This window comes from Otolemur garnettii, unplaced genomic scaffold (genome assembly GCF_000181295.1).
Source record: "Otolemur garnettii isolate 467f Iridium unplaced genomic scaffold, OtoGar3 scaffold00146, whole genome shotgun sequence".
NCBI classification, from domain to species: domain Eukaryota; kingdom Metazoa; phylum Chordata; class Mammalia; order Primates; family Galagidae; genus Otolemur; species Otolemur garnettii.
The window spans coordinates 3523796-3536424 of NW_003852541.1; the positions used below are offsets into that span (position 1 = coordinate 3523796).

General features: G+C 46.1%; 1 protein-coding gene across 1 annotated transcript in view; it reads left to right on the top strand.

Annotated features, from left to right (window-relative positions):
- Positions 1-12629, top strand: part of MAML1 (mastermind like transcriptional coactivator 1) — a 58937-nt gene that overhangs the window by 37561 nt on the left and 8747 nt on the right. The window contains exons 2-4 of the mRNA XM_012810986.2: positions 5741-7147; positions 9351-9587; positions 12249-12345. Of these exons, the coding sequence (XP_012666440.2) occupies positions 5741-7147; positions 9351-9587; positions 12249-12345 (1741 nt within the window). The remainder of the gene's footprint in view (positions 1-5740; positions 7148-9350; positions 9588-12248; positions 12346-12629) is intronic.

Consider the following 12629-nt stretch of genomic DNA (forward strand, 5'->3'; position numbering starts at 1 on the left):
GTGTTGATCTACTCTTGTTATTCATGTTGCCAGAGTTCTTCTGTTGGGTCCACACCATGTTTATTTTCTACTGTTTGTATTAGAACTGGTAGGGTGAGATTGAATTGGGGTTCCAAGGTAGTAGAGATAGCCCCTTACCAAAGCTCTAGGCTTTATAATTGTGGCTTATCTCCTATAACTTTACAAAGGCCCCTTTCACAGTTTTGGCTGGAGATTCTGAGGACCTACTTGGTGAGATAGTGCAGGCTAGCTCTATTTTGACATCAGCCAACCTCTACCCTATCCTAAGAAACCACACTATTAGATTTAAATCTTGACTGTGAAGAGATACAAACATCTGTGGCACCCAGCCCCGACTCTTCAGTTCTTTTCCACTACAGAACTTCAAAGGTCAACCTCAGAATGTCCCTAAGTGGACAGTCCCAGATGTGGGTTCCAACTAAATTGTCTCTGGCAGTGTAAACCCTGCCCAACAGAGAAGGATTCAAGGACAATTCAAAGCAAAGGGATTCAACACACAATTGGAGACAGGGATTCACACTTCCACCTGCCAGACTCAGTCCACACTAATGTCTGCTTCTCTGCTCACAGGCCCAGCTAGAGCCAGGGGCAGTGCCCCTGCCCACCAGTCTCAGTCCACACACAGCTAGCCTCTGGAGTAGTGCTTGCCAGACCAGTTGGAGTCAGGGGATCAGGCTCCCCCTTGCCAGTCTCAGTCCACTGCCTGGCAAGCCTCTGTTCACAGGCTCTCTTTGAGTCAGGGCACCACACTCCTCCCAGAGGTCTCAGTTCTCACCTGGTAAGCCTCTGCTCACCAGCCCCACTGGAGGCAGTGGAGCACACCCTAGCCCTCAGGGCTTGCTTCACACCCAGTATGCCACTGCTTGAGGGTTCTGTTGGAATTAGGAGATCACACCATGCCTTTGTTTACAGGTCGCAGTCCATGCCTATCAAGCCTCTGCTCACAGGCCCAGCAGGGACCAGCCCTGTCTGCCAAACTCAGTCCACATGGAGCAACCACTCTCTTGCTGTGGGTGCTGGGGGTTCGGTACCCTGTCCCACCAGACACAGCCGGAACTGAGGGTCAACACTACCACTGGCCGGGCATAGTCAAAACCAGGAGACTGCTCCTCCTTCCGCCGAGTGTCCCTTTCTTCCCACACCCTCTTTTTCCCTGTTAGTCACAGATTCTGTCCTGATGGTTGGTGGTCCACACTATGCCCAAGTCTCTCAGGACAGACCAAACACTGTATGCTCTGCAGGGGGCAGAACTTCAGATCGCCACTCGAGGGGGAAAGGGTAGACTGGGAGTTTGGACTTCTGGGGAAAAATATCTGTTCCGTTTTATGCCTGGCAGGGTAGTGTCTAGGTTCATAAGTGGGACCTCCCTGGAGAAAGAGACCTGGAGTTTAACAGATCTCTCTGGTGAGGTAAAATGAAAGGTCTTTTGTTCCCTGCTGATTGGGAACAAGCCTATGGCAGGCATCCTGCTTGGGGGAGGGTCTCCTGTCCTCTAGTCAATAGGCTTTGTACCTGTAATTTGTTTTCTTGAATGCTCTTTCATGAGTTACAGCTTGCCGAACTTTCTTGGCTCAGCTCCCTTCTTTGGCTTTATAGAGTCTGATTCTGTCCAGTTTTTCTTCCTCTGCTCAGGAGCCTCTGATGAGGGTTGCTACCTCTTCCATCTTCCAAGAATTTAGGACTTCAGTATTTAATTGAGGGGCAGGAGAAGAGGGGACTTTTCAAAGGAGACTGAGAAGAAAGAACCAGAAAAGTAGAAGGGAAGGCAAGAGAATGTTGTAAAAAAAAAAAAACATATGAGGAAAGAAAACTTTAAAGATGTAAGGAATTCAGTGGCAGATGGTGGAGGAAGGGGGAGAGGAGGAAAGGAAGGACTGAACAAACAGCCTGCGTGTGACAGCATGAAGATAATCACTGGCCTTCAGAGAAGGCAGCCCTTCTCAGCTCCCACCTCCCTCCCAGATTAGTGAGGGATGTGACCAATATTGCAGTAGACCAAGGTCCTGGCTGACAGGGGTAGGGATGGGTGGTGCTTGGCTGATAGGAGGATGACAGAAGCAGCCAAGAAAAGGGAGAAGCAAGTTTCCTAGTGAGGAAGGGCATGAAGCAGCGGTGGCTATCCCAGGTGGGTACCTATGCATAGGAAGCACTGAAGAGAATGCCACACCTGTCTCTGACAACCACATCTGCTAACTGAAAGTGGAAAAGTTTAAGTGCCGTCATTTTTAGGTGAGTTTGATCGCAGAGCACCCTGAGATTGCAGCAGTGGGTGGTTGAAGAAGGATGAAGTGAAAACTGGGCCAGGGACCATCCTGTTAGGCTAGTGTGTGTGTGCGTGTGTGTGTGTGTGTGCGCGCGCACACACACACGCATGTGGATAACAGGATGCTGCTTAGTGGTCCACAAGGTGTGGCTAGCTCCAGTTTGATTCAGAGCAGTGTCGATATCCTAGAATCTCTCCCAGAGCAGAAGATGGATAGGGGTGGCATCTGGAGGCACAGTCCTTCCAGGAGGGAACTAGAACTGTCCAGTGGGAGTCAGGCCTGTGTGGGCCTTGATGGAAGGCTAACTTAGTGAGCACATGGCCATTCACCAGCAGACCACAAGCAATCTGATTCATTCTCTCCCAGGACTGTATCCTCTGGGAGCCCTGTGCACAAATACCATTCTATCGGCAGGAGCCATGTATTGTTTTTATTTTTTTATTTTTTTTTGTATTGATATAATGAAAGTTTTATATTGCTTACAGCATCTTCTGTTTGTTCTTACATAACTTTTAATATGTTCAGGCTGTTTGCCCACCTCTATTGAAAATTCCTGGAATTAGGCTTGAAGGCTTAGTCATCCTTGCCTTCCTCTGCAGTGCCCTGCACATATCAGGCACTCTGTGAAAGCTCAAGGCCAAAAATTCCACCAGGACTACCACATTCCACACTGCCCATTCCTGCCTACATCATTACTGTTAAATTTTGTGAATAGTTGAGAAAATGCCCCAGTGTTTCTTTTCACTAAAAGCAATTGGTATTGCAAAAGTGAGTTGTTATTTTGGAACTTGTCTGCAGCTGTTTGCATATGGATTTTGAAAGAGGGAATGGTAACTTTTATAAATGTCAGGGCAAAGAAGGATTCTGTTTCTAGTCTGGGATGACCATGAAGTACCTTGACCCCTCAGGTTTCCATCTTTCCTCTGAGGAAAATGGAAAACTGAGCTCCCAGGTTTGCAAACAGCTCAGACCTGGCATTGTTGGTGGAGCAAAAGGAAATAATAGAAAAAGAATCCGAGAAATTTTAGCAACTAATTTTTATTTTCTCTAACCAACTAAATTGGTATGAATTGGCTCAGCGCCTCTGGCTCAAGTGGCTAAGGCGCCAGCCACATACACCTAAGGTGGCGGGTTTGAATCCAGCCCAGGCCCACCAAACAACAATGACAGCTGCAACCAAAAAATAGCCGGGTGATGTGGCAGGGCGCCTGTAGTCCCAGCTACTTGGGAGGCAGAGGCAGGAGAATCACTTGAGCCTACGAGTTGGAGGTTGCTGTGAGCTGTGATGCCAGGGCACTCTACCCAGGGTGACAGCTTAAGGCTCTGTCTCAAAAAATAAATAAATAAATAAATAAAAATTGGTATGAATTTACCTTCCCCAAAGGGAAACTTTTCAAACAATAGATTTTATAAAAGTCCCTTTCAGGAGCATGGTTCCTGTCCCCTTCCACCTCTAGGTGGCAGTAAGAAGCAGAAGAGCCTATGTGAAAGTAAAACAAAGGTCCTTCAGCAGTTGGTCATGTTCTTGAATTAGGTGCTAGTAACTTACTTTTGCCCTATAGTTCCATTTGTCAAGAATTCCTGGTTTGGTTTTGTTCTTTTTCCCCAGACCAACTTAGGTACCCATGTATGGAATTAAAGACATACTGACTAGGGCTCTGCTCCTGTAGCTCAAATGGCTAGGGCACCAGCCACATACACCTGAGCTGGGGGGTTCAAATCCAGCATGGGCCCGCCAAACAACAATGACAACTACAACCAAAAAATAGCCGGGTGTTGAGGCAGGCACCTATAGTCCCAGCTACGTGGGAAGCTGAGGCAGGAGAATCGCTTAAGCCTAAGAGTTTGAGGTCGCTGTGAGCTATGGTGCCACGGCACTCTACCCAGGGTGACAGCTTGAGACTCTGTCTCCAAAAAAAAAAGGAAATACTGACTAGGATTTATGGAGCTTTGTGCAGTCAGCTTTAATAGTTGAGAACATCTCAACATGGGGGGGAAAGGAAGCCTTAGAATTGGGACTTAGAGGTTGAAAAATGGTCCTCCCTGTTGTACAGTGAGTAGTGTGCTACTGAGAGCTGGTGCCCACAGAGTTACCTTGGGCAGGACACCCAGGTTGGTATACTTTTGCATTTTGCTCCTAGGTTGGGTGTCGTCGTCAGGGTGGCCCTTCTCTGCAACAGGAGGAGCAGCACAGAGTGTTGGCTCCTCTCAAATCTCTTAAAGGTAATAATTAGAGCTGTTATTTGGAACATATTTCAATAACAGACTGGGCACAGTTACTATAAGTGAGCAGAGGGATGATATTGGGGATGGGGGATGAAATGTAGAATTATAATACAAGTAAACATGGGAAAGGAGCAGCATGTGTTTAGAGGCTAAGCAAAAGCACCTCCTCTGGGCAGTAGAAGAGTCAGATCCTGGCAGCTGAAATTGAGGCTGAGAAAATAATGGAAAGATACCATCTTCTTTTCTCCCCCTTCTGTCTCTATCCCAAAAGCTCTGCCCTAGAACTCTCAGGGTAATACTGTTTATTCTGTAGCCATGTTCCATGTCCTAGAAGTCTGAAAGCCCATGAAGCAGGAACTACCTTATTCATCTTTATATTCCCTATAACACTTGTCTCTGGGACAAGATAGATTCTTAATAAGGTTAGCTGAAGGAATCTAGTTGAGGAGAAAATGGGAAGTAAATAATAATGGTGCTGAATCAACCATGATTGTGTTCAAATGCATGGTCTTTATGAAGTGGCAGGTCTATGAGGGTGGTGGTTGGAAGCAGAAGAGCAGGTTGGTAGGACAGGAGCTGAAAGGCAGATGCCTGTATGGCATATGAGGGAGTGGCCCAGCCTGGAAAAAAGAGGTGGCTGAGGAGGGCATGAAGACTGACCTGTGCAGCTAGGTAGAGGTATGGTGCTATGGTCAGCACTCACCAAGACCTGAGAGAAAGACCTTATTGTCAGGGCTCCTTCGGTTGACAGCAATAGAAATTCGAGTTAAACTGGCTTACCATAAGAAGGAATTTATTGGTTCATATAAGGAGAAAGTCTAGGAGGGTGCCTGGTGTTAGGTACTGCTGGGTCCAGGGCACCAGTGACATACTCAAAAATGTGTTTATATCCTTTGACTCTTTTTGGTTGACTCCATTTCTTGGGCAAACGAGAAGGCTGTGGGCAGCATCAGGCCAGTATCCTGCCAAAAGAGAGGACTGCAGAAGTCCAGGGACTGACATTTCCTAAGGCTCAGCTAGACATTGATTCTGACCTGCTGGGTACAGAACTGGTGAGAACAGCATTGTCAAGGGACAGAGATGTGTTCCCAGAAGAGGGGAGTGACACTGGACAGGAGACCTCCAGGAGCATTGCAGGGCACAGGCCCCTAGCTTCAGTTGCTGCTGTAAGAAAGGGTAGCCTAATGCATGGTAGTGTGCACCTAAATCTCTTTTTCAATGTTTTTCAGCATCTTCATGATACAGTGAAGAGGAATCTTGACAGCGCCTCCTCCCCTCAGAATGGTGATCAACAGAATGGCTATGGAGACCTCTTTCCTGGGCATAAGAAGACCCGCCGGGAAGTCCCTCTGGGAGTAGCCATCTCTTCCAATGGACTGCCTCCAGCCTCCCCACGCGGAAAGCCTGATAAGCCTCCTGGGGGAGATGCCTTGCAGTCCAGTGGGAAGCACTCTTTGGGGCTAGACTCTATCAACAAAAAATGTCTGGCAGACTCAAGCCTCCACCTGAATGGAGGCAGTAACCCCAGTGAGTCATTTCCTCTGAGCCTGAGTAAAGAACTGAAGCAAGAGCCTGTCGATGACCTGCCTTGCATGATTGCTGGGGCTGGGGGCTCCATATCGCAAAGCAACCTCATGCCTGACCTCAACCTGAATGAGCAGGAATGGAAGGAGCTCATCGAGGAGCTGAACAGGTCAGTGCCCGATGAAGACATGAAGGACCTGTTTACTGAGGACTTTGAGGAAAAGAAGGACCCAGAATCTTCTGGTTCTACCACACAAACCCCTTTGGCACAGGACATTAATATTAAGACAGAATTTTCTCCAGCAGCCTTTGAGCAAGAACAGTTAGGCTCTCCACAAGTGAGGGCTGGGTCTGCAGGACAGACCTTTCTGGGGCCTTCATCTGCCCCTGTGAGCACAGATTCCCCCAGCCTAGGGGGCTCTCAGACCCTGTTCCACACCTCTGGTCAGCCTGGAGCAGACAATACCAGTCCAAGCCTGATGCCGGCATCAGCCCAAGCCCAGAGTACACAAAGAGCCCTCCCAAATGTAGTGTTGCCTAGCCAGGGTCCAGGAGGGACCTCAGAGTTGTCCTCTGCCCACCAACTCCAACAGATTGCTGCCAAGCAGAAGCGTGAGCAATTGCTCCAAAATCCACAGCAGACTGCTCCAGCCCCCAGCCAGATGTCCACATGGCAACAGACGGGGCCTTCCCACAGTCCCTTAGATGTCCCTTACCCCCTGGAGAAGCCTGCCAGCCCTCCTAGCTATAAGCAAGACTTCACTAACTCCAAACTGCTCATGATGCCTAGTGTAAACAAGAGTTCCCCTCGGCCTGGAGGTCCCTACCTCCAGTCCAGCCATGTGAACCTGTTGAGTCACCAGCCACCAAGTAACCTGAATCAGAACTCTGTGAATAACCCAGGGTCAGTGCTGGACTATGGCAATACAAAACCCCTTTCTCATTACAAAGCAGACTGTGGGCAAGGCAGCCCTGGGTCTGGCCAGAGCAAGCCAACCCTGATGGCTTATCTCCCCCAGCTGTCTCATATGAACAATGAGCAAAACCCCTTGTTTCTGATGAAACCAAAACCAGGAAATATGCCCTTCCGATCGCTAGTTCCACCTGGCCAGGTAAGTATTTGGCTTCCTTTTCTGTTCCTGCTACAGCTATTTATACTTCAGTGAGGTTACTTGCTAACTTGGATGTGAACTGGGTCCAAGGTACTCATGGAACAGACAAGAAGCAGCTATGTTCTTTGACTTCCTTGGGAGTAAAAAATTATAAAATAAACCAGAGTTGATTCTGTGTAAACAAAAATAGTGTAAAATTACCTAGTGTAATTTGATTTTAACTACATAAACATTTAAGAAATTGCTTGCATTTAGACCAGTGTCTGTTTCATACCATAGTATTTAAGGCATTTGTGGCTGTGCTTTTGCAGGTAAATATCACATTCAGTGTGCTTCTTAGAGCTTTTGCTTTTTTATACCTGTCAGATCTCTGTTCAAAATCCCTTAGTTTTTTTTAAGTGTGTAACATTTTAGGTGTATGCCTTCCCAGCACACCCAAACCCTCCAGTTACTTAGTCATGATGCTCAAGCCTAGCAGAAGCACAGGGTTACATAGGGTAGAAACAGCTCTTGACATTGTCTCTCACAATGAGAGTAGTGAGTAGTTTCTCACTACTATAAGCCTGTAGTGCACACCTTTGTGTAGTTGTAGTACATTCTAAAATTTTAAAAATCAAAAATTTTAAAACCCTTGGCTCAGTGCCTATAGTTCAAGCAGCTAAGGCACCAACCACATACACCAGAGTTGGCAGGTTCTAATCCAGCCTGGGCCTGCCAAACAACAGTGACAACTACTACCAAAAAATAGCTGAGTATTGTGGCAGGTGCCTGTAGTCCCAGCTACTTGGAGGGCTGAGGCAAGAGAATCGCTTAAGCCTAGGAGTTGGAGGTTGCTGTGAGCTGTGATGCCACAGCACTCTACCCAGGGCGACAGCTTGAGGCTCTGTCTCAAAAACAAAAAAAAGAAAAAATTCAGAGTAAAAAAGTTACATACAAGAGATATTCATTGAATTATTCTTTCTTTTTTTTCTTTACATTTTAAAATGCCAGTCCCTACCCTTCCACTCCTCTGACTGCTGTTTTTATTGGGGGAGGTACCAGCAGGGGAAAGAGCAAGGCAGCTACATGATTATTTCTTTTTGTTTGTTTGTTTTTGTTTTTGCAGTTTGGGGCCAGGGCTGGGTTTGAACCCTCCACCTCCGGCACATGGGTCTGGCCCCCTCCTCCTTTGAGCCACAGGACCGCCCCTACATGATTATTTCTAATACCCAAAACCTGGAAGCCATTTAAGCATCTCCCAATAGGAAAATCCATGTGTAAATGTTGAGACTTCCACTTATTTCAGCCATTAAAATGTTACACAGCCATTAAACACAACCTTAGAAGAGGCAAAGCAGCACAGTGATAAATGTTACCATCTGAGTAGTAGTACTTTGCACCTTATTCTCAGTACTAAAGCTGATATCTGGGGTTGAAGAAATCACAACACAGAATTTAAAGTTAGAATCTTGAGCAGATTAAATATACAAGTGAATAAGAACTGTAAAGGAGCTCAAAAGGTTGAACTTGTCTAAACAATAACTGCTTTTTGCCTTCTTCCTGTGCTTAGTTTTTCTCCTTCTAAATCTAAGTTATGATGTTAGGATAATACTGTGGTAGCCTTTGCTATGACTCTTCTGGTTTATGTGTTAACAGAAAATATCTATTAAAGTTCTCATTGAGACTCTGCATTTTTTGAGCATGGGTATCTGACAAAGCTAAGCATTCTCTTGCCAGTAAAATGCTTGTACACAAGTAGACAGGCAGACATTTCCAAACAGTACACGAACAGTGCCAAAACCAAGGTTCATGCACATGGGACAGTGTGTCTCTGTCAACTAAAGCTCTCTTCAGAATGTTCTGTGGGTCCCCTCTGCATTTGGACATTCTGATAATCAAGTGTTTATAAGCCTTGATTGCTTACTGGAACTATCATGTGTAAATATGAGATCTTAAATATACTTAATGTAGAACCCACACTTTTGCCATAGTGAATCATAGTGAGCAGGCTAACCAGTGGGAAGTAGTTGTTCATTTCTAAGTGCCTGCATGCTCAGACGTCATCACTCTGGGCTGTGCCCCAGCCCTGTGGATGTTGCGGTTATTGGAGTCATCAGGGAAGCAGAGGCTCAGCTTCAAGAGAGTGAGCCTTGAATGAGGCTCTCACTGGGCCTATCTGGTCTGATCAGAACTTGGAGACTTCACCAGCTCTTCTTGTTGACAGGACCAGAACCCTTCCAGCGTCCCTGTGCCAGCCCAGGCCTCCAGTGTTGGGACCCAACCTCCTACTGTGTCTGTGGCCAGCTCTCACAACAGCTCCCCCTATCTCAGCAGCCAGCAACAGGCAGCTGTAATGAAGCAGCATCAGTTGCTTTTGGATCAACAGAAACAGAGGGAGCAGCAGCAAAAGCATTTGCAACAGCAGTTCCTTCAAAGGCAACAGCACCTTCTGGCAGAACAGGTAAAAAGAAAGGTCAAAGAAAATCATCTATTCCCTACCTTTGCCTGCTTCCTGAGTCTTCACAAGCTCTACTTGTTCATGTAGATTTGCACTGATTTTGCAGGCCTGGTATACTCTATAAACTTTACCTTTTAAAATGCCCTCTCTAGGCCTGGGCACGGTGGCTATGCCTGTAATCCTAGCACTCTTGGGAGGCAGAGGAGAGAGGATCACTTCAACCCAGGAATTTGAGGTTACTGTAAGCTAGGCTGATAGCCACCACACATTAGCCTGGACAACAGAGTAAGATTCTGTCTCAAAAACCAACAAACAAAAAAATCTTCAGGAGTATGGCATTTCTCAGATACCAGTAGTCTATGTCAGAAGCTGCTTTATGTCACTTAGAGGGATTTAATAAAGATGGAATCTATAGCTAAAAACTGTTCATGTAAGGGGCATTTTTCCTTATCACTAGTTGGCAGCTTCCAAACCACTGAACTCAATTGTCTGTCCATCAGCTGTAGAGCCTGGGTTTGCTATAAATCAGCGGTTCTCAACCTGTGGGTCACAATCCTTTTGGAGGGTCAAACGACCCTTTCACAGGGGTTGCCTAAATACATCCTGTATATCAGCTATTTACATTACAATTCATAACAGTAGCAAAATTACAGTTATGAAGTAGCAACAAAAATACTTTTATGGTTGGGGGTCACCACAACATGAGGAACTTACTAAAGGGTCCTGGCATTAGGAAGGTTGAGAACCACTGCTATAAATATAATGTTTTATAGGTCAGAGCATGAAGAATGATGATGTGCTTGAGGTTCTAAAATCAGGACAACCGGCTCGGCGCCTGTGGCTCAAATGGCTAAGGCACCAGCCTCATACATCTGAGCTGGCGAGTTCGAATCCAGCCCAGGCCCGCCAAATAACAAGGATGGCTGCAACTGAAAAATAGCCAGGCATTGTGGTGGGCGCCTATAGTCCCAGCTACTTGGGAGGCAGAGGCAGGAGAGTCACTTGAGCCCAGGAGTTGGAGGTTACTGTGAGCTGTGATGCTCTGGCACTCTACCCAGCTTGAGGCTCTGTCTCAAAAAATAAATAAATAAAATAAAATCAGAATAACACAGTTCACTCACTTGGTCACCAAGTATAGTTTACAGGCACTAAGGGTTACAAGTGAGAGTTTGTAAGGTTTTAAATTACATCTTAAGACACAAGAACTAGCTCCAGATTGAAGATGATCACTGCCTAAATTTTCCATTTAAAAAAATAACAGCCAGGGCAGCACCTGTGGTTCAGTGAGTAGGGTACCGGCCCACCGGTGGTGGTTTGAACCCAGCCCTGGCCAAACTGCAATAAAAACTAGCTAGGCATTGTGGTGGGTGTCTGTAGTCCCAGCTACTCAGGAGGCTGAGGCAAGAAAATCGCCTAAGCCCAAGAGCTGAAGGTTGCTGTGAGCTGTGATGCCATGGCACTCTACTGAGGACAACGAAGTGAGACTCTTGTCTCTTTAAAAAAAAAAAAAACACCCTTATTGGGATATAATTCACATAACATTGAAAGTGAACAACTCAACAGTTTTTAGTACATTCTTTGTGTACCCATCATCACAGTTGATTGTAGAACATTTCCATCATTCAAAAACAAACTTCATGTACCCGTGAGCGGCCATTCTCTCACCCTCTTGACGCCCCAGACTTATGCAATCACTAAGCTACTTACTGTCTCTACAGACTTGCCTGCCTACTCTAGACATTCATATAAATGTTTTCAAGATCCAACCATGTACTATGTATCTATAATTCATTCCTATTTGTAGCTGGGTAAGATTCCATTGTGTGGGTATACTACATTTTATTCACTCATCTGTTGACAAAGATTTGGGTTGTTTCTACTTTTTGGCTGTTAGGAATGTTGCTGTGAATGCTCATGTATAAGTTTTCATGTGGACATGTTTTAATTTCTCTTGGATATATACCTAGGAGTGAAATTGCTCAATCATGCGCTAATTCTTAGGTTTAACCTGTGGAGGAACTGGCAGACTGTTTTCCATAGTGGCTACACCATTTTATATTCTCACCAGCAATGCTTGTTAACATCTGATTCTTCGGCTTGGCGCCTGTGGCTCAAGTGGCTAAGGCGCCAGCCACATACACCTAAGGTGGCGGGTTCAAATCCAGCCCGGGTCAAACAACAATGACGGCTGCAACCAAAAAATAGCCGGGCATTGTGGTGGGTACCTGTGGTCCCAGCTACTTGGGAGGCTGAGGCAGGAGACTCGCTTGAGCCCAGGAGGTGGAGGTTGCTGTGAGCTGATGCCACAGCACTCTACCCAGGGGGACAGCTTGAGGCTCTGTCTCAAAAAAAAAAAAAAATCTGATTCTTTGAATCTTGCCATCCTAGTAGGTATAAAGTAGGATCTTGTCATGGCTTTGATTTGCATTTTCCCAGTCTGCCCTCTAATTTTTTTAAACTGATAGACCTACCTGTTTTTTATTCTTTGCTCCATAGGTTCATTTCATATTATTCATTAAAACCCCCCAAATTGAAATCATTAGCACTATTTCAACAGGAGCCCATTTGTGGGTAACACACTTGAACAATTTAGTTTTCTCTGACCTCTTTTTTTGTTTTTGTTTTCTGTGGGTTTGCTGTTTTATTGTTCTTGGCATTTTCTAGGAGAAGCAGCAGTTTCAGCGCCATCTGACCCGCCCACCACCCCAGTACCAAGACCCAACACAAAGCACCTTCCCACAGCAGGTCGGACAGTTCCCAGGTAATGAGATGTCTTAAGGAATGGGAGCAGAGAGGCAGGCACCAAGGGGGGGCATGCAAATGGGGCGTCGAAGCTCATACTGGTCTCTGTCCAGTGATGGTTGGTTGAGTTCCTTCATTCTGCCTAGCTTTACACTAGGGACTAAGGCCTTTCCTTCATCATCTAAACCTCAATCTGTCTAAGGAGCCTGGCTTTCTAGTTAACCCAGCTCCAGGAGAAGAGGACATAGAGGCAGATCACTGGAAAAACTTGTTCTAGATCCTTGGCCATATAGGAAATGGGTT